Source organism: Phalacrocorax aristotelis, chromosome 1 (assembly GCF_949628215.1).
Source record: "Phalacrocorax aristotelis chromosome 1, bGulAri2.1, whole genome shotgun sequence".
Lineage (NCBI taxonomy): Eukaryota > Metazoa > Chordata > Aves > Suliformes > Phalacrocoracidae > Phalacrocorax > Phalacrocorax aristotelis.
The window spans coordinates 174,987,405-175,008,972 of record NC_134276.1 but is presented as its reverse complement, the minus strand read 5'-3'; the positions used below and the strand labels follow the sequence as shown (position 1 = coordinate 175,008,972).

At 40.7% G+C, this 21,568-nt stretch overlaps 1 protein-coding gene across 3 annotated transcripts in view; it reads left to right on the top strand.

Annotated features, from left to right (window-relative positions):
- SYT1 (synaptotagmin 1) overlaps window positions 1-18,636 on the top strand; it is a 360,508-nt gene extending 341,872 nt beyond the window's left edge. For all 3 annotated transcript variants that reach the window (XM_075080749.1, XM_075080747.1, XM_075080748.1), the window contains 2 exons: window positions 13,016-13,149; window positions 17,938-18,636. In XM_075080749.1, coding sequence (XP_074936850.1) covers window positions 13,016-13,149; window positions 17,938-18,144 — 341 coding nt within the window. In that variant the 3' untranslated portion in view covers window positions 18,145-18,636. The remainder of the gene's footprint in view (window positions 1-13,015; window positions 13,150-17,937) is intronic.
- The last annotated feature ends 2,932 nt before the right edge of the window (window positions 18,637-21,568 follow it).

Below are 21,568 nucleotides of genomic sequence, written 5' to 3'. Positions count from 1 at the left end.
TATCATGTACCTTTGGATTTCTGATAGGTTGTGTCATGTTTGACTGGCTTTTAAGCTGAAGTGGTGCTCAGTAAGTGGTGAACATGTCAGTCAAATATCCATTTGTGCCATTAAATGGCTGGGACAATTTGAAGAAGAATTTGGGTACATTGGGGCATGAGCTATTGGTCGTGTTATCAGAAATACTTCCATCTTTCATGTAATGACACCATTTGTCAAGTTGTCTGTCCTCTCATCTTATAGCAGGACTAATGTTCTCAGCAGCAGAGGTTTCCTACTGCAGATGCGGTTGGCCTTGAACACTTGTTCTTTAGTCTACCTTGAATATTAGCCCTTAAATACATCCTGGTCTTGTTCTTTTTTGTAACTTGTCTGGAGTAAACAAACAAGGTAGATTGTTTGTTCTACCAAGGACTTCAGCACTTCCATAACTCTTCAGTGGGCATGATCTAGATGTTACTCTTGTCTAAGTGAAAATTTGCCTTAAGTTTCAGGTCACTGCTTTTCATTATGTGGAATCGACAGGAATGCGAGCAGGCATGCAGCCTCCCAGCACTTCCTCTGCAAGTGCCTGAGTTAAAAATCTGACCTTCAGGCTTTTCAAAACTGGGTGGTGGTTTTTTTTTGATACTGCAAAATAGGTTTTCACTCAGCTGTCATTTTTGAAAAACAGATATAACTTAGCTGAACTCAGATGAAACTGCTGATAAATTTAGCCTACGTTGTAACTTCCCATGCTGAGATTGAGATGAAGATGTTGCCCATCCCAAGAGAGTCTGCTTTTGATCTTCTTTTCCTTACTGTGGTTAAACTTAATCCAAAACAAAGCAAGTCTTCCCAGCAATATTGGGAAACACCATCTGGAATGGTTCCTTCCGCTCTCTGAACAGATGCAGTTCTTGCCTTGCAGTATTCTGGGAGTTTTCTCCTCACCACTAGGAAGCACATCAGCTGGGCTTGTCTGTAGCCTTTGCTCTGAGCAGAGAGTAGGGAAAGGTTTCATGTGGCCTCTGTGTCTAAACAAGCACAAATAAACAACTGTACCATGGGTTGCTTTAGGTTTCATATATGGGATTGGTGGTATATGTGTTGAGGCAGTAAAAACTTTGATTCTCTGAATGACACTAAAATTAGGTGCCACAAATAGCCTATATGAATGCCCAAAATACTTTCCAAAATCCAGCTTAAGAGACACTGGATGTGTTGGGAAGCAGGGGAGAGGGAGAGGAAGAGAGCCATTAAGTATTTTCTCCAAGTAATTCTGAATGCATGTTTTGTAGGCTAAAAGCAAGACTGCAATCTTGTAGCTCCCTCCTTCCATTTACATTTTTCCTTAAAGCTCAAATCTAACAGAAAAATAATGAAAACAGAATGAGAACTGATATTTATATAAATATTACCTTATTAGGTGTAAAAAGTACTAGGAATATTATTTCAAACTGACACTGAAAACCGGATGCTGATGGACTCCCTTTATATACAGCCACTGATGAATGAAATGTAGTTTGAAAGTCTTTATATGCTCTTAAAATAAATATCAACCCTGATAAAGCATAACTAGGGTTGGTTTCTCAGCTGTGAAGAGTTTGGATCAGGCTGCTTTACTGGTAGTCACTGATGTTGTAAGACTATTTTTTTTATTCCTTTGTACTGCAGCATTCCTGCAGTATTAGCTTTCAGTGCTATTTCTAGTTTAATCATCTGAATCAAAAAAAATGTCTCTTTCACACTGTCTAAGACTGAAAGCTTACCTGAATGAGAAAAGCAGCTTGCAAAATAGAAGCAATAAGTATTTATTAAAAACATCAGAATTATTTTGCAATATATTGGTTTGCATTTTTCTGGTGACTCATTTATATGAGCTAAAGTAATTGGGTGTTTCCTATCCTTTCTATCCTATGTAGATAAAATATCCTGCTGCTTTGCTTTTCTACTTTTGCTATCCTCTGCTTCTCCTCCCAGCTCACCTAACATTATTTTGGACTATGAGGGTATGGAATACACGGTCATAACTGGGTTTGCTGGATTTGAAAAAAAACTCTCACCTGTAAACAATGATAGTCCACTGTTTTTGATGTGAGGCAGCCTTTATCACTGCCTTTGTCTTCTTTTGAGTGTGTTCCTTCTAACCCTCTGCGGGAGAGTATATAGATTACCCTTAAGCAGGGTATATTAGCTTTTTTCCATGTAAAGATGATCACAGCACAGTAGTACCACGCTGATGTGCAGCCACGCTGTAAAACCTTACTGTGGCAATACTGACATGAAGAGTCTGTAGCATGAAATGTATATTCTTGCTACAGTAAATTGCTAATACACTAGTTAGACCAGTTTTTATTTTTAAGAGTTTTTCTGTGTTTCAGAGTTGAGTAATTCCTTTGAATTAATATTGCCACTCACTCCAGTGTGGTTTTCTTTATTACCCAGTATTACTGGAACTCTTATCTGTCCTCAGTGCAGTTTGAGATCAGGACTTGTTTTGCCTCACAGCTGACGGGTTTGGGTTTTTGTGATAGACGGGGTTTTGGGGAAGAGGGGAATAATCAAAAGAGGAATATGTTTGTTATCAGTCGACAGTTTATGAAGGGGAAAAACATGTGTCACCTGTTTTCAGAGGAAGAAAATGGATGTGGAAGGTTGCTCCCTGCCGCACCACGGTCTCTATAATGTTTGTCCTAAGTAAAGGTGTCTCAGTGCTTGGACATGGCAAAATAGTCTTTTTGAATAAGTATCATCTATACTTCTTTCTGACTGGTATTACTTCCTTTCAGTCAGTTTTTCCTATGAGCACAGCCGTTCACTACATTTTTTTGCTTTCTTCCAGTTATTTTTGGGTGTCTGTCCTCACACTTGTCACACTTGTCTCTGTGTGGCTCAGTAATTTTCCTCAGGACAGTCATCCTAGCTATTTGAGCCTGGAAGCACAGAGAAACATTACTATGCAAATAGAAATTCTTGACTAACCAAAATTTGTAAATGCCCCTGAGTTTCTTTCAGACAATTTTCCAAAAGTCTTGATAGTTACACAAGTGACACGCCCAGCAGCATCACCTACTGGGATTCCTAAACTAGGAGCCTTTCTACCATCATCCAGGATGCAGCTGAATAGCTGTATGCAGTAAATATCCACAGGAGCAGAGGCCCAAAGATGATCGCACAGGCAAGGTGGGCAGGGGCACTCAAAGAAAGGAAACCTGGTACCAACCTTTGCTCCACTGAGTAACTGAAAAGAACACAAAAAATCACAGAATCACAGAATCACAGGTTGGAAGGGACCTCAGGGATCATCTAGTCCAACCTTTCTAGGAAGAGCACAGGCTAGACAAGACGGCCCAGCACCCTGTCCAGACGACTCTTGAAGGTGTCCAACGTGGCCGAGTCAACCACTTCCCTGGGGAGATTATTCCAATGGTTGACTGTCCTCACTGTGGAAAATTTCCCTCTGGTGTCCAATCGGAATCTCCCCCAGAGCAACTTGTGTCCATTCCCCCTTTTCCTCTCCATGGGACTCCTTGTAAAAAGGGAGTCTCTATCTTCTTCGTAGCTACCCCTTAAGTACTGGTACATGGTGATGAGATCCCCCCTAAGCCTCCTTTTCTCAAGGCTGAACAAACCCAGTTCTCCCAGCCTATCCTTGTATGGCAGGCTTCCCAAACCTTTGATAATACAATGAAAATACAATGTTCTTCTCAGCAGAGCAGACTGAGAACATGTTCCTCATATCTTACAACCTTGTCTCACTCTCAAGAGATGGGAAATGTAGGTTCAGACCTTTCAGCCAACGGAGAGTTCTGAAGAACATTCCCTAAATCAGCAAGTAGCAGTTTAACCTCTTGGCTATCAGCAAAAGAGGGTTGGAGAAAAAAAGCTAGTGTTTAATTGCTCTATTTTGTAAAACAAAATATAAAAAAAGAAAAACAACCCTAAGCCAGCACAGCTGTAGGAAGACAGCGGAGACTGGAAAAGGTGAAGTGTAATTCCGCTCCATCACAGTTTTTCCAGGCAAGTTGAGACAGCTCTCCAACCAGGTGTCAGGCCCTTCCAAATCCCAGCCTTCACCACCTGAGGCCCCTCATGTGTTTGCTTTTTCAGCCTGCTTTTTGAATTGTGACCTCCACTAGGCATCACATGCCTCCGAATGAGGTAGGCCAGTTCTCTCCCCGCTCCCTGCCTCCCCAAATACTGATACCTCTCTCTGCTCGGCCTGGTTAGAGAGCCAGCTCAGATCTGGAGGACTTCAAGGTACATACTAACAGTCTAGTGGGATACATCATTATATACCTAGCTCCTGTTGTTTTCTGCTAAAACATCCCACATGGTCTGCTCTTTAACCTTGGATTGTTTGGGGTTTTCTATATTATGAGCTTCTGCTTCTCTCTCCGCTCTTTTGCCTGTTGTTACTCCTTAGCCAGTATGTATTCTCTCCTCCCCAGTTCACTTGAGGACAGTATATTGAATATCTGTAAGCCTCTGTGTATTATCTTCTGGTATTTTCAGTACCACCAATTTAATAAATATAAATGTAATTAATTTTTTCTCTATATCACCAAAAGGCATTACATAAATTCAAACTCAGCAGTCTGCTGGAATTTGCTGCCTGAAATACTGGCAGTTTGCTTTGGTTTCTGTCTGAATTCCTGTACTGGAGAGTCTGCCTGTATCAGCAGCCCTGATTAATACCTTTCCACCATTTGATGTTAATGCTTACCTCATCTTAGTTGCTACTGTATTCTTTCTATTTGTACACAAACACAACATTACAATATGCTTTTTTATTTCTTTATTTGTTATCTGAGATTGCAGGTGCCCTTCTCCAGTACGTTAAAGTTTTAAAATGCCATGCTGTCTTTCCCTCTCCTAACTACGTTCGAGCTTCATGAGCAGTCAGTTCCTCCCCTTTTTGGTCCAAATACGGGGGAGTAAGGTTTACTGCTTTGATGCTCGTAGTTTCTGTGTAATCACATTCACGAAGTGCTTGGTTGAGTTGCTTTGCTTTTCCACAAGAGTATTCTCTGTTTACCCACAGTCAAAACTCAAGGTGCGTTTTCCTGTTGGTTCAACCCACATTTGCTGCGCTTTATAAAACTATTTGTTTTGCCTGTGTGCAATTATGCTGAAATGAACTGCTTGGATGCAAGAGAGACAGATCATCTGCCCTTGCTCTGGCAGTAAACTTAATCATAAGCACTAATTTGTGCTGTTTTTAAATAAGAATTTTGGCTGCTTTTTTTTTTTTTTTTTTTTCAGTTTTCTGCTACTTTTCCCATCTGGCGCTGTAACATTTGTTGTTATGTTCCAGTTGGAAGCGCTGTGGGTGGAATTGCAAACTCGAGTGCTGGCTGAATAGCCCTTAGGCCACTGTGAACATATCTGTTTCCTCTGTCAGCTCTACGTGTTCAGCAACCTCAGTTTGGGATTCTTGGGTGAGGGAATCGTTGGCTCGCTTTCGGTTTTACAGCACCTCATCCTTCCCAAGGCTCCCTGGTTCTCTGAATTCAGCACTTCAATAGCAACTTGATGTTCATCTAACTGCACAACAGTGAAGAGTTGTTGGGACTGCTTTGCTGTACTCTCTGTTTACCTTTTTTTTTGTTACAGGCAGGCTGTCATTAGTTCTTATAAACACCAACCCCATCTTCTCCACTATAAATGGATTATTGGACTCCATCATTCCTATGAGAATCTGTCTAATGTTATTGAACACGAAATTGCAAATGTTTTCATTTCTAAATCAACATCTTGCAGCATCTTCTTTAAAAGATGCTGATGGAAATATGTAATCCAAAATCATCTAGCTTGTTACACTATGACATATGAGCAAGAAAGGGCCTGATGGGCAGCGTACGCTCTGTGTGTGCGAGAGCTACATCTGGAACAGTTCACGCATGGGGCATAGATAGACACTAACAAGTGTAATACAAGTCTTTTTAAATAAACTGTTTGCAGCTATCCGGGCTGCTCTGGCAGCCTGTTTGGGCTGCTTGCAATTTCTCAACTCCTTTCGTGGCCAGTATGCTACTGGGTGGTGTTGGGAGAATCTCCCAGGCACACCGCTCAGTCCTCAGCCCCCTTATTAGAGTGATTTAAAAAAGTGTTTTGCTGGGGTCAGGACTGGCATAGATGCTACGCAGGAATCTACAGTGAATACCTTTGCTATGCACCTTTCTCTTGTGTATTGATCAAGTACAGGCTACAGCTAAAGGTTTGGCCCATAACATCAAGTAATCTGTAGCCCAATGGGGTTATGGGAGCTATGATGAGGCCCCAAGTAGCTAAATATAAAACATCAGCTGAGGATTGGACATCATGTAGCAAATAAACTTGTAAAAAAAAAAAAAATGAACAATCCTGTTTTCAGGGGAATGTAATAAGAAAAAAAAACCACAAACCCTATATTTTATGCCAAGAGAATTGTTTCTAATGAGAATGTTTTCCAACGTTTCCCTTGAGACATCAGCTGCTCCTTAAAAATAATGTTCCAACTTTAATTTGCTCATTTATGGAGGAAGGTAGAAGGCCCAACAGCTTGTGTCAATGAATATAAACTATAACTTTTATGCAATCTAGAATGTACCATAGCACTTGTACTCCTTTTTAGTAATTGTACCTTGCGTTGTTTCTTCCCCAGATAACACATTTTCCCCCTCTGGCTTTCCTTCCCATTTGAAGCTTTCCATTCATCTGAAAAATACTAGTTTAGACAATCCAGGCACAATATCACTCTAAACTCATTATTTCGGAGACTTTAATTATCCCCTCTCATCCATACATGAATAAACAGAAGAAAAAAAGTCAGGACAAATTATCCATGGCTCAGACACCACAGGCATCATGTGAATCATCCCTCTCTTGGGAGAGGAAGGTTTGTATGCCCACGGAGGGAGCGTGTCCCATGGTCCTTGGGAAGAATCAGCAAATCTGTGGGAACTCCCAGGAAAGTTTATCCTGTTTAGCTCTGCTCTCACAGCTCTGCTGCTTTCCACAGCACAGCTGTGACAGCCGCTTCTGTCACTCTCAGAAGAGAGAAGCAAGCGTGCAGGTATTGCTGATGCAGTCAGCCTTCATCCCTGGCGCAGTCTCTATAGAAAATAAAATTGTTTGCTGTATAAAATTGCTGTTCTTCCCACTGCCACTCCTGAAAGCCAAAAAAAGCTTTGTCTGAAGGGTGTTTGCACGGAATAGGAACAGGTTAAGGGTACGATATTGAATCTAGCACTGCCTGTGCTCCTGTCTAACGCCTTTCCTCAGCTTTCCACCCCACTGCTCTGTTGCAGGATGAGAGCGATTCTGGCTCTTTAGCATGGAACTAACGGTCCACCCTGCAAGTCACCGCTGTCCTAACTGTCTTTTCAGAGCCATTTTATAATGCAGCAGGGCTGCATTTCCAAACTTGATTTTCTTCAGTTATTGGATCAATTGCCAAGCTCTTCAGGAATTGTTCTGCTTCCTGGAATGGAAACTCTACTGTCTGCTGACACTTTGGCTCTAAGTGTCAGTGATGGGTGCTTTGGCACAGGCTTGGCATAAATTTTCTTCTGATAGGGAAAAACACATGCTAATTAGCACCCAGTTTTCCTGAACATTTTGAAGACAAAAGTACAGCTGGAGACAATTCTGGCACCATATTTCTTCTTCTTGATTTCTGCATTCGAGTTAATATCTTTTTACAGTGTTTTGTAATCTGAAACTTCGTTCAGCTATATCTATGACTAGTTTGTTCTGGCTCATTTTTTTTCCTAATAATCATGTTAGGTTTACTTAAGGCTTGTAGAGGGTTTTCTCTGATCCCACCACTCAGAGCTGTGTGGGATTTCTTCCTTTAAACCATTAGGCTCCCCCCACACCCAGACTTTGGACTGTAATTGCACGCCCAGTCAAATCCAGTGTTACCCCTGCAGCATTTTTCAAATTTCTCAACTTTCTAGGCACTTGCTTTTCATATTTTCAATAATTACAGAAGCCTTACAAATATGTATTAAAAACCGGCACCATCCTTGTGTTTGCATTCAGAATAAACCACTGTAGTAAAATCACTCCAAGCTGAGTACTGTGTTGACACTTTTCTGCTGAAGATCAATACAGTTGGAAATTTGTGTGCTGAATTCTTTCCTACCTATGTAGAAAATTATTTTTCATTAACTACTGATGCCTGTCTTAAAATCCACTGACAAGCAGGCATTCTCAGGTTCCCCTTTTTCCTCAGATACTGTCATGTTCTTTTGAGTTGTAGTATTTTCTTTCAGCTGTAAATTTGCATGCATCTTGTCTACAACATGAGGATGATGAACTAGTCATTATTTTAAGAGGGTTCTAATTGTATGTATATGCTTCACAGTCCAAATGACTCCAGAAGTCTTTACCTGCTATTACATACCATTTCAGTTATCCTTTAATGTATTGACATCTTGCTGCAAACTTCAGGAAAACAAAATGTGTCCATGAGTCCCCCAGTGCTTTTAAAGCTGTTCAGCTAGCCTCCCTTGAGACATTGTTGTAAAATCTACAATGCCCAATTAGTTATGAATTTTACATCTTTTTAGCATTCATGGCTAGACTGTTAATGAGGGAATAAATAGCAGAATTTTATTTAATCCCACACATTGCTTAACATGAATTATTAAGCAAGGGACATACAGCCATTCTGTCCCCTTTGACAGAGGGACATCCATAGTGATCTGGATCAACACCCCTTCTTCCAGACAGGTGGGCAAGGTCCGTCCACAGATACCTGTAGATGTAATGTGGATCTAAATCCCTGTTTACTTTAAAGGAATAAAACTGGAGGGAAAAACAGAATGATGTTCACCTCTTCTAACTTGAAATTTCTTCAGTGTAACTTTACATGAAAGCGAACAGACTGTCTTGTATCAGTGGAGAGAAAAATATTTTGGGGTGCGAGTTATTTACAGATATGTGGAATGATATAACTATCCCAAATACAGAAAGACAAATGCTTATTTATTTTCACTGGCGTCAGATGTACACTTTTCTACTTGGTCAAAAAATTCTGTCCTTTACGCCCAGGCTATGCACGTACCAGACAATTTATCATTGCTGGGCTGGAATATCAGTTCTGTCATCCTCACTAGTCTCACTTATTCAGTGAGACTATTTACATATTAAAGTATTACTCAGCATGAGTAATGGTGCCAGCACTGAGGTTATGTTGCAAGTAGAGAGAAGAGATATTTCCATTAGCACTAAACCTTATCTCAGAAAAATCACTGGAGACTGGCACTTCCCAGAGGTTCTGCTTTCTTTTGATTATCCTCCCTTCTTCTAATAATTGACTCCAAGCAGTTCAGCTTCTGTTATTTGGTAGAACAGAATCTGTCTTTTTCAGAGGTTTATTCATGAAGTCACAAGAAAGTCTGTGCTTAGGCGTCAGGTTGTCTGTGTAGATCACAAGCAAATAGATTATTAGAGAGTTGAGGGAGTTAGGAATAATGTCATGGGATATGGGAAAGTGTAACTGAGGGCAATGCAGTGGTGGAGGAGGTCCTGTATGAGACACAGAAGAATGAAGAGAGGGGAGAACTAGGTAAGACCAGGATACTTTGAGAAACAGGAAGCGGATGTACAATCTAATGAGGAAAAACTCAGTTAAAATCTCTCACAGCACTGTTGAGGCTGTACCTCCAACACTGTGTTCAGTTTTGGGCCCCTCACTACAAGAAGGACATTGAGTTGCTGGAGCACGTCCAGAGAAGGGCGACGAAGCTGGTGAAGGGTCTGGGGAGCAGCTCTTATGAGGAGAGGTTGAGGGAACTGGGGTTGTTCAGTCTGGAGAAGAGGAGGCTGAGGGGAGACCTTATCGCTCTCTGCAGCTACCTGAAAGGAGGTTGTAGTGAGGTGGGTGTTGGTCTCTTCTCCCAGGTTACTAGTGATAGGACGAGAGGAAATGGCCTCAAGCTCAGTCAGGGGAGGTTTAGATTGGATATTAGGAAAAATTCTTTACTGAGAGAGTGGTCAGGCATTGGAACAGGCTGCCCAGGGAGGTGGTGGAGTCGCTATCCCTGGAGGTGTTCAAAAGATGTGTGGACGTGGCACTTTGGGTTTAGGAGACATGGTGATGTTGGGTTGACAGCTGGACTTGATGGTCTTAGAGGTCTTTTCCACCCATAATGATTCTATGATTCTATAGCCCATCCACTTACTTGGGCTGGACACCCCGTTCTGATTTTCTGATGAGTAAACTCATCACTTTACTCACTTTAAAAAGTATTTAATACTTTCCTCTGAAACTAGAAAAGAAGGAACATGATTTCAGTTAGGTGATATTCAATTTATATTTGGTTTGGCATGACAATTTTACCCTTGGATGAAAAAAAATTAGGATATTGTGTCATATGATATGTCCTCTTTGGTGCTCCATTTGGGACCTCTGCCACTGACAGTCTGCACTACCATGGCAACCTGGTACCACTGGGGTCTTTCCCACTAAAAATCTGGCATTTGACTGAGCCTAACTCAAATCCCCAGATAAACATAAGAAGCTGATCAGGACATGAAAAAGAATACACAGAAACATAGCTTCTGGGCCTTGTCCCATGACCATGGGTTATCCAGGGTTAGATTTTGCTCTAATACCAGCATGAAGACAGGAAATCTAAAATTCAATAGAAGCAAATCACTTAAAGTGAATGTACGTGTAGACTCTGAGCATTCACATACACTTGAATTCTAGGTTAAAACTATTTTTCTCCAAAATACGGAATGTTTATCAAGATAGGAGTATATCTGCATCACTATATAAGTCATTACTATACAGTTCCTTATAGGCATATGAATAATCATCAGATCTCTATGTATTGTCTGTGCAGAAGCAAGGTCAGTAAAGGATTGACTTATATCGAGTGCATTTATTTTAATGGAATTCCTCAGTTCTAATCTGCTTAATAATAATGTATTACTGCACTGTTTAACCTCGCAGCTCACTCTAGTTACTCAAATTATATTTTAACAGCATCTTATCTCATTTCCATATCTTAACACTCTACCACTGGCTCCTTGACTACTGAACTTTCTTACAATTTATTAGCTATACATAAAATGTCATTTTGCAAGTCAAAACAATTGTATATTCAGCATGGAGCCTCAGCAAAAGTAATAAGGTAGATAAGCTTTTCTCAAGTATCACCTAATGTTGAAGAAGTCCAGATTTCCCTGTTTTCCACCTTCAGACCCCTGTATGTAGTGATGTTGAACTCAGTATTCAAAAAGAACTAGAACTCTGTTGGCTTTCTGCTAGCATTTCTGCTGTTCACATGCTACTCCTTAATTCATACATTGTGCAGCCAAAAGGAACCTTTGCAATCCCCTGTCTAGCCTCGAGCGTAAACCTACCTAGATTTCATTTCTATTTGAACTTGAGTCTTTTGAGGGAGAAGGAATCTTAACCCTCTGTAACAGAGAGTTCACCACAAACACTGAGGAGCTACTCCAGCTGTTTTAGTAGTCTTACTACTAAAGTACGTGCCTGTTTCTAAGTGAGAATTTGTCTAGTTCCTTCTCACAGCCATTGGATCCTATTATACCCCTGTCTGCTGGCTTGAAGAATCCACTACCAAAATTATGCTCCCTTCAGAGCTACTGTAGACTGTGATCAGGTCACTCCAGTAACTGTCCTGAACTCCTAGGTCTTCCACAATAAGGCATATTTTGACTGTAGCAGAATGCAATTACTCAGACACTCCGAGCATGAATTTCATTGCAGAGTCATAAAGCATGGTTTGCTTATAGTGATAATATTTAACTTCAGTGTTAAATTTGTCATTCTTCTTCTGTAGCCCCAACCTTTCCTCAGGAGGGAAAGGAGAAGCCCTTTCCTTTGATAGGTTGCGTTCAGGCTCTCATAATTTATGCCACAGATGGTTTGTGGCTGGCTGGTGCTTTGTGTAGCTCCTACAAGCTCGCTAGAGGGAAGGCTTGCCTCGACCTACATCACAGTTCAGCTGCCTGAAGCCAAGTGAGTTACCTAACCAAATTTTGGTTACAATACCATACAGGTTGTTGAAAAGGTTGAGCTTGAGATGCTTCAAAAGGTGCTTCATGGTAGGCCTAAACAGAAAAATAACTGAGCCCAGTGAAGGTACTGCTAATTAACACCACCATGAAAGAACTGCTAGTTCATTCTCTAAATGGGAACAAAGCTCTTGTAACAGATTAAAGACTGATGGTGGTATTCTTTCAAGCAGGCAAAATATCTATTGAAAATATAACCACTGAAATGCCACTTCAGGGCAGTAGTATCCAGCAGAGTTTTGCTTGCGCAAGAAATACCTGATTAGGTGCCAAATCAGTTCTGTTCCTTAGCCACCCAAAGCATTACAAAATAACAATGAGAATTCAGTAGAGAGTAGCAAAAACAATTATTAATTCATACCAATACCAGGGCCTGCACCTTACTCTAGTTGCATGTAGCACTAAGGTAGAGGATTGGTATTTAAAGGGCAAAGCCCCGTCCTGCCATGCAGTCTGACCAACAGACACTGCGCTATGTCAGTCATGGCCCTCCGGGGAGGTCAGAGGACGGGAAAGCCGTGGTGCAGCTCCCACCCAAGGAGCGATGTGAAGAGCTGCCGGGCAGTCACAGAGCAGCCAGCCACCCCTAGCCCTGTGCCTGCCGTGTGTGCGTTCAGCAGCGCTCACGGCTCTTGGGAAAACCATCCCACAGCTCTTTTGCCAAGAAATGTTGTCAGTAAATAAATGTTAAGTAGAAACGATTCCAGGATGCGTACTGAGCTACAGAACGAAGTTAGGTGGGAATTTACCCCTCCCTTGCAGTGTTAAGGAGATAATGCAATAAATGTTTTGTACCTTTTTCCATCAGGAACACTTAGCAGTCATGCAGGAGCTTTTGTATAGTGGAAATTAGGACTTTGTTTAAATACAAGTTGTTTGTTGCTAAAGGTTTTTCTTTTTTTCCATTGAGTCTTAAATTTGCAGGATTGAAATCTGTAGGTAACACACTGAACTACCCTTCTTAGCTCTACTTCTTCTCTTGATTACTTAGATCCCTATGTGAAGATCCATCTGATGCAGAATGGTAAGAGGCTGAAGAAGAAAAAGACTACAATTAAAAAGAACACTCTGAATCCCTACTACAACGAGTCTTTCAGCTTTGAAGTACCATTCGAGCAAATTCAGGTAATGTCAAACAGTGTTTTGTCTTCCCTCTGCATTCCATTTCTGAGCCCTTAGAAATATTTAACAGGAATCTTGTTAATTATCACGTGTGCATGCCTTCATTAGCACCTAGGTGCCAGCCCTGTGCTACATTAGATGAGTGTGACTGCTTCAAGAGGGAGATAATAAAATGCACAGTACTCACGAAGCCTTGATTCATCAGTGAGAAATGGATAACTGACATTTTCTGTTAACACAAATGGATTCTGAAAAAAAAATTCCACAGGGAGATAGTGAAGGAATGTGCCAGCAAAAGAAGTATAGGGATAAAAGAAAAGGCATATATAGCAATTTCCCCCAAATTATTTGAAATAATAAATTGGCATTATCAGTCACATTTGTGTTCCCTGTCCATTTATCAGTCCCATTTGTTGAAAGTACTGCAGCATCCCTCTTAAGTAAAACATATAATTTCATCCGTTTTTTTCAGTTTTTCACCACACAATGAAAGCATTTCGGTGATTCCTATGCTCCTTGGAAAAAGACATTTGAGAATCTCAGGGTCAGTACAGCAGTGCCTGTTTTCTTGGAACCACAGGGGAGCCTCAGCAGTTGTGCAGGTGCTACTCCTGGAGAGTTCAGTGCCCAAAATTTGGGGCCTCAGAAGTCAGCACAGTGAGCTGGAAGTCACCTACATTAGCAGTGGAAAATACCAGGATGAGGCATCATGTAATTTTGTTCAGGGACGCAGTTACCTGTCTTTGGGCTGCTGGGAAGCAAATCATCTCTCACTCATGAGTGTGAGATTTAATGTCTTCTGATGTTAACTAACCTTTTCTCACAAGAGAGAAGGTCTTAACCATCTCAGGAGGCATGTGGGAAACCCACATCCAATTCAGTCCCTTCCCTAAGCGAATTTGAACCTGTATCTTCAATGTCTTAAGCAAGTCAAGTACTCTTGTCGCCTGTGCCTATGGCTTGTGTTAGGAGAGCAACATCATTTCTGCATAAATAATAAGTATACAATTGGCCACAGAGCATAAGATCATCTGTTAGTTGGGTGGTTTGCTTGGAAAGGGAGAGGCTTTGGTCTCTGGTCTGATCTGGGTAATGTAAACCACATAAAGATGGGTTGGTACAGGCCTCCTCCATTTCTATTAAGCCTTTACTATTAGAGTTAATACATTTTGTTCGTTTGCTCACTTGTTAGAGCATTCGTTGGCAGGGCAAGATGTATTGGTTTAAATGTCCTCAGAAGAGAAAAGAACTGCATGTTGGCTTCCCACCTGCCGCGGGGAGCTCTGTGACCATGGAGATGTTAAGAAAGACTACAGCTTTTCTGGGTGGAGCTGAGTGTGGAAAGTGTACTTTCAGGGGCCTCCCAGTTTGAATGACCATAATTAAAACAATCCGGGAATAAATCCTTTTGTGGCTTGTAAGAGAGGCCTAGGTAGGAGTTAGGCACCTTGCTACTATGAGGGTTTAAATAGCTTGGGCCAAATTTCGAGCCAGAAGACATTACCAGTGAAAACTCCCGGACAATAGGGACACAGACACCTCTTGATTAGATGAGAGAATGGTATGGGTCTCGAGACTCTGTGTCTTGGATTTTAATAGCAACTGTACTGGAGAGAAGCCCAGGAGCCAAGGCCTACATTTCAACTAAAGCGATGTGCTTCATTTTTATTGACTTGGTACCAACAAAGATAATAAAACTAGACAAGGTAAGGCACTAGGAATAGTGACTTGGATACATGACTAGCCCATTTAGGAGTTTCTTCATGCCTCACAGCAAGTACAGGTGTCTGTGGACTGTAGGAATCAAAAAGCGGGAAATCCAGTGAGGTCTAATTCCTATTGATTTTAATGAAAGCTGGTCTGTGTGCTTGTGAAGAATCTCATAACAAGCATCAAAGTCCCAACAGCAAAAAAGATCAATCAAATCAAGCCTGTCTGGCAATTTAGGCAACGAATGTCTTGATTTCCAAATAGGGACCGGACTGGGGAACCGGAATGGGCACCTCCAAGTTACAGATCTGAGCTTTGGCATGGTTAGGTGCATTCTGTAGGTACTTGGCCATTTTGCCTTCTAATCCAAGTCAGTTTTGTAAGGCAGATATAGGTCCTTTAAAAAGCATCATGATTTAGCAGTTTAATTTTTTTGCACTTTCTTTTGGGTAAGCTTATTAGAATGACTTTATAGCTATTTACTTCAGTATATAGCCTCATTTTAAAAAATCTGTAATTATGGACTTTGGTCATATGCCAATGTATTCTGGATTTAGTTATAAAAGACTATATTTAGAGGTGATTTCATTGTGGTTACTGAAGTGATTTCATCATTAGGAAAACACATTTTTAAATGTTATTTAGTCTTAACATGGTAACAATCAGTGACTTTGGGGTAATTAATGTGAAAGTCAGTAAGCAAACTTTCACAGTCAAATAAAAAAATAATGGTTATGCAAGTTTTATGATGGTAGAGAGCAGAGATGAGGGAGGTAAGCAGCTCAATAGCGGCACACCTATGTAATTTAAAATGGACCAAACATTAACATTTTCAACAATTCAGCAGTGAATATGGATTCTAGCTCTTCAGGGAAAGAAAGTGATGGCTTGAAAGGTAATGGGAGAACACCACTAGAAAGTCAAATCCTGTTGCTACCGGCAGGTCAAGCATGTGTTTTGCAAGACTGCCACCATAGGTAGCAGTCTTCAGGCCCTTTCAGTCCCAAGAATGCCTAATCACAGTGAGGAAGCTGCTAATCCAAGTGTTTATTATCAGAGGTGGTGTTTTCTACTAGCACCTGTTTTGCAGTGCAGCTGTTCCTTTAATATATCGTACAAAGGCAAAGCAATGCTCACATTTCTCTGTAGATTTAAGACAGAGATCTCAGATTAAGCAGCATCTCAGAGTTAATCATCTGAGCTAGCTGTTCTTACATCTTTATAGAGCAAGGAAAAGGGTCTTTCGTTTACAGTGCTCATCGCTGTCATATGATTAACACACACACAAAAAAAAAATCCAATAGCAACTAGCCCCCAAGCTTCTAGGTACAGCAGGCAACTTTTTTTTGTACCATAAAATAATAGTCTTATGCTTACTTTTTATATCTGTGATTGTACCATGCATCTAACACATAAATGTTCATTTGGGGAGGTACCATCAGCATTAAAAGTGAGTATATTGCAAACAGCAACACTGAAACATCATTTTGGCATCTAGAAATACTTGCTTCAGGATATTGCCTTTTATCGTGAGTGCTCTGGGGAGAGAGTCTCGGGTTTGATGTACACTTTTGTCATCAGCAACTATATAAATACTTTAGTGCCTGTTGGAATCATCTCTCTGGCTCAGTGAATTGTACAATCTTGTAAGGGAATGGACTCTATAAAATAGACCTCATGAGTCTGGTCTTGCAGCTATGCTTAAAATCATCAAGTTACTTTTAAAAGATAATCCTATTATGAGCATTGAAATTAATCATTCTAGTGAGAAATCCAGATTGTACATATATTTAAAGCCTTAAATTTAAAAACCTGATGCCTGAGAACAAAAGATTTTTCTGGAAGAAATGTGTTTCAGGGTATTTCTTCCTCCATTTCAGGAAACTTGCACTGGAATAAGGGGCTCTGTGTCTTTACCATGGGATAGAAAGGAATCAGGAAAAGAACTCTATGTTCATCTTTAAAAATAAATCTCCCTAAGGAGAAGCATTTACAGTTTAGTAAAATCATCCCGCGGCTGTTAACATCTTAGGTGCTGTGGGGAAGAGCAGCACTCCACTGAAGGAATAGCTATTTGTGCTCTTTTGACAAATATTAATGACCCGATGGCGAGGAACACGGGCATGTGCACGCAAACGCATACGCAAATGCCTGGCTTGAACATCACCTCCCAGTGCGCCCCAGTCTAACTGAATGGAAAATTGTCTACGAGCTGTGACAGATGGGCTCGTGCAGATTTTGTGGGAATAGTTTAACCCTGTTTGCCAGAGGTCACTGTTCCTACAGCAGAAGTAGCACTCCAACACCGGCTCAGTCACAGGCAGCACCGGGGTGTCAGAGCTCCGAGATGGGAGGGTTTATACTTCTTTCCAGCTCCCCAGAGCATGCAGCTGGTTTTCTTGCCTCATACAAATTTATATAATGCACACAGTGTATACAAACTTAGGTGTTCGCACACACACAGAGATGACTCCACACACATATATGCGCGTAGCGACTGTAAGGACTATCTTCTGAATTTATCTGAAAATTACTGATTAGCATGCTGGACGGATGGGTGAGTTGTTTAGAAGCAGAAGAGCAATTAACAGAATAGAGCACCACATTACAAATGTTAACTTGGGGCAGAGCCGTTTCTGAATTTTACCTAATTTTTACTTACTTACTTAAACAATAATGATGTGTTAAAATGCACTACTTTTGACTTCGCTTACCTTAAGATCTCACTTTTAGCCCTACAGCGTTCTAGCAGGCTGATTCTTCAATAACAACAAAATAATAATCCCTAGGTTGTTAATTTGTTAAAGGAAGAAAATCAACTCCCACATGAAGCTCTTCGATGAAAAGGGGCAAATTTCAAGTTAGCAGGGAGGTTGGGAACTTAATTTTATTTTAAAGTCTCCCAAGAAGCAAAGACAAAAGTTTGAATTTGCTTCTCACTGGGGGAACCTGCTCTGGCTGTCACACACTTACCCGCTTGGTGTACATGGAGTCTCCATTGTCACTGACTGTCCCAAGATTTACTCCTGCCCGCCGTCCCCTTGCTATCACACTCACTGGTCTTTCTCTGTCTCATTGTAGAAAGTGCAAATTGTTGTGACTGTTTTGGACTATGACAAGATTGGCAAGAACGATGCCATCGGGAAAGTCTTTGTGGGCTACAACAGCACCGGAGCGGAGCTGCGGCATTGGTCAGACATGTTGGCCAACCCTCGGCGGCCCATTGCACAGTGGCACACCTTACAGCCTGAGGAGGAGGTAGATGCCATGCTGGCAGTCAAGAAGTAAATTAAATTAAATTAAATTATGAAGACGAAAAAGAAGAAAAAGCCTTTCTGCATTTGCCCACATAGTGCTCTTTAGCCAGTATCTGTAAATACCTCAGTAATATGGGTCCTTTTATTTCCAGCCATGTGTTCCCGACACAGATCAGTTGTACTTTTAAATTTCCATTTTAATTTGCACAAATTTAAATGTAGAGAGCCCTCTAAAGGCGCTTCATTTCACTACTGCCCCCCAGATCTACTCTTCTTTTAAGCAATATGATGTGTAGATAGAGCATGACAGAAATTATTTATTGTATCACACAGTTGTATATATACACCAGTATGCTGAGAATTTATTTCTAGTTTGTGTATTTGTATGTTGTAAGCGTTTCCTAATCTGTGTATATCTAGATGTTTTTAATAAGATGTTCTATTTTAAATTATGTAAATTGACTGAGATATAGGAGAGCTGATAATATATTATAGGGTAACTATTGTATCGTCTGCATTCCAGAAAAAAAAAAAATTCCAACTTGTAAGGCACTAGTAGTGTTACACTGACATCTTAAAGGACAACTTAAATCTGAGCTTTCAACTGGACCATCCTAATAACACGCTACGCGTCCGCAGTGAATCTTGGAGGGGCAAATCCAATTGGGTAGACTTCTTTCACAGGCAACTTAGCATGATCTGAGCAGCTCCATGGCTGACCTCAAGGAGATGTAGCCAGAAGCCAGGATAGAATTTTTTTGTATATATTCCAAAGCAAACACATAACAGACTGAAATGGCTTTAGATTGAAAGTTGAGGAAGCAGTTCCATAGGAGGCAACGATTTCATCTAACATACAAAGCAAGACCGTTGCAGAGGTTGTGCAGGGAGGGGGGGAAGGGAGGGGGGAGATGCAGCAGTAGCGAAACGCTGCCATGAAAACAAGAGTAGCTCTCCATTATCACCTTTATACAAAATTTGCATACTGTGAATTCCATCCACGTTTTCACATTATAATGAGTTTGCACATTAGACTTTGTAACAAAATATTTTATTATACTAACTCAGATTAGAAGGAATGCAGAATATTTTTTAGACACAGCCGTGTGAGTTTATTATACAAAATAGTTTCATGGTAAACAAACAGTATTGTAATCCCATCAGAAGATGACAAAATTTAGCCATAGTTCTAAATGCACTTCAAAGTAAGCCAAAAGAGAACAGCTAGTGACCTTTTATATACTATTTATACTTAAGTTTTAATTTGTCCTTTAAAAAAAAAGTGAAAACAAAGAACAAGTTCTAGAAAACTGAAGCAACCTCTTCTGTATACTAGATGCTCGTTTCAGGAGGAGTTTTTAAATGTTTTCAATGTTACTATGTAGTAAATGGCACTATTATGAAGCTATTAGTCATTCCATAAGAGTCTTGAAAGACTGCTCTGTGTATCACTGTGACTGCCGTGTGTGCTTAGAAATGTAGTTTTCTCAGTGGATAGCAATCAATTTATTCCGTAGTGATATTGTAATAATACTGCCATTCCCTTCTACTGCACTGCCGAAGGAACGCATAGCACAAGCAGTTCTAGTTATTATGGACCAATTTAGAACTGGAGAGCTATGCAGGGGACAAGGATGCTATATCGAATGGGTTGACCACGCAGCATTTTGTCAAGCCCTGTGCAATACTCTACATTTCCAACCTCCCTCGCTCCCCGCCGCTTTACTGTAGATAGTCATCTTATGGCTAGCCAGCATGTCATCTCAGCTTGTACCATCTCATCAAGTCATTTAGGGCATCACTTCTATCTCATGTACCGCCCTTTGAGGCCCCTCGCTTATCTTTCCAAGCTGTGAATATATTTATAATGCTTTGAAGGGTTCATTATTTTCAGCAATGCAAACTACCCCAGAAATGTGGAAATGCTATACCTTTTGGAGGAAGGCATGAGAAGCTAACCATTAATGTTCCTATCAGTTGTATCCGAGAGAAGTTACTGAAAACAAAGATGAATGTAACCAGAGAAATGTCTACTGAAAACTAAATTCCACAGCCTCCCTCAAGACTCTGCTTCTGTGAGAGGTGTGACAGTCTGAGAGGTCAGTGCAGTGATGGCCAAGCACCAGCGTTTTTAGTACATTGGGGGCAAAAGAAGCAGCAAAGAAGTAGGAGGAAAATAAATAGAAGTCTGATCTCTCCCTACCTCCAAAGGGAGAATAGCAAGACCCATTTTCTTTCTTTTTTACATGAAACAGAAAAAAAACACAAGTGAGACATTTTCTGATAGGAACAGGCGCATACATGCAAAGCATCAAGCCAGAATACTTTAAAGTCTTAACCTTAAGGACCAAACCCCACCAAAGAGAAGAAGTAGACAGTCAGCTTTCCAGCATAAGAGCTTCATGGTCTCCAACTTCCAGTTGTTCATTCAGGATAGCTGCAGGTTCAAACTGCCAGGACTGACTCATTGAGTTAAGGTATTCTTAATGCTTTCTCTTCCTACACTGCCAGACTGAACGTCACCGTAGAACTGGTTTGTAAGGGACAACGATTCTCAGAGACTGAACCTGCCACGTGACCAAGATGACATTTTCATGCTCAAAGAAGCCACATGTACCTTTCTGACAAAGCTGTGTGAAGTATTAGAATCTGATGCTGTAGAAAGATCCTAGTTGCCTTTGTGTATATTTACTGCCTGCTTGAGTGTTTCTCTGTGTGGGTTTTCTCTGTATCTTGTAGAAATGTTTGGGGTGTTTTATCCTGCCATATCGCTCGTGGCCCGCGAGCTGACAACTTTAGCCGTATTTTACCTTCATTTTTGATGAGGTGGTTTATATTTTGTTTCACTTTGTGTAGTGACTTCCCACAGTAGAGTTTTCCAATTGTCGTTAAAATAACATACATATTACACAGATACTCAATAAAAATGTTTTATTTCCTGTTGATGTTCTAGTGTTTCTCTTTTGATCTAAAATTTTTAAAGGACATTTCACTCTAGCACAGTCATGAACCTTGAAGTATCACAAGTGTAATAGCACACCACTTTCTGAGGGGCTGTGAAAAGCTGCTTTCCCCAGTGTGGTCCAGTTGTTTACCTCTTTACCGTGTTTTCCCAAGAGCCTGATTATTTGCCTCCAAAACCATCATTCTCTATCAAAACGTGAACTAGTTTCCATACCATGACAAAAGCTCTAAGTAGTTACCTACACATCAGTACTCTTCAAGCCAACTGGGTTAGCGCCATGGTTGTCATTTTAATTTGGCAAAAGATGGTATAGTTTAACCTACATTCAAGAGCTACTTCAAAGCTGGCCATAAAACCAAGCCTCTTGTAGACTAAATGTAATTAAATAAGAGCTTAAACTGTATGGGGTAGGGGGAGAAGGGGTGGGGGGAGAAGGTGTGGGAGGAAGTGACTCCACAAACGAAAAATGACTGAAAAACATTGTGCTATG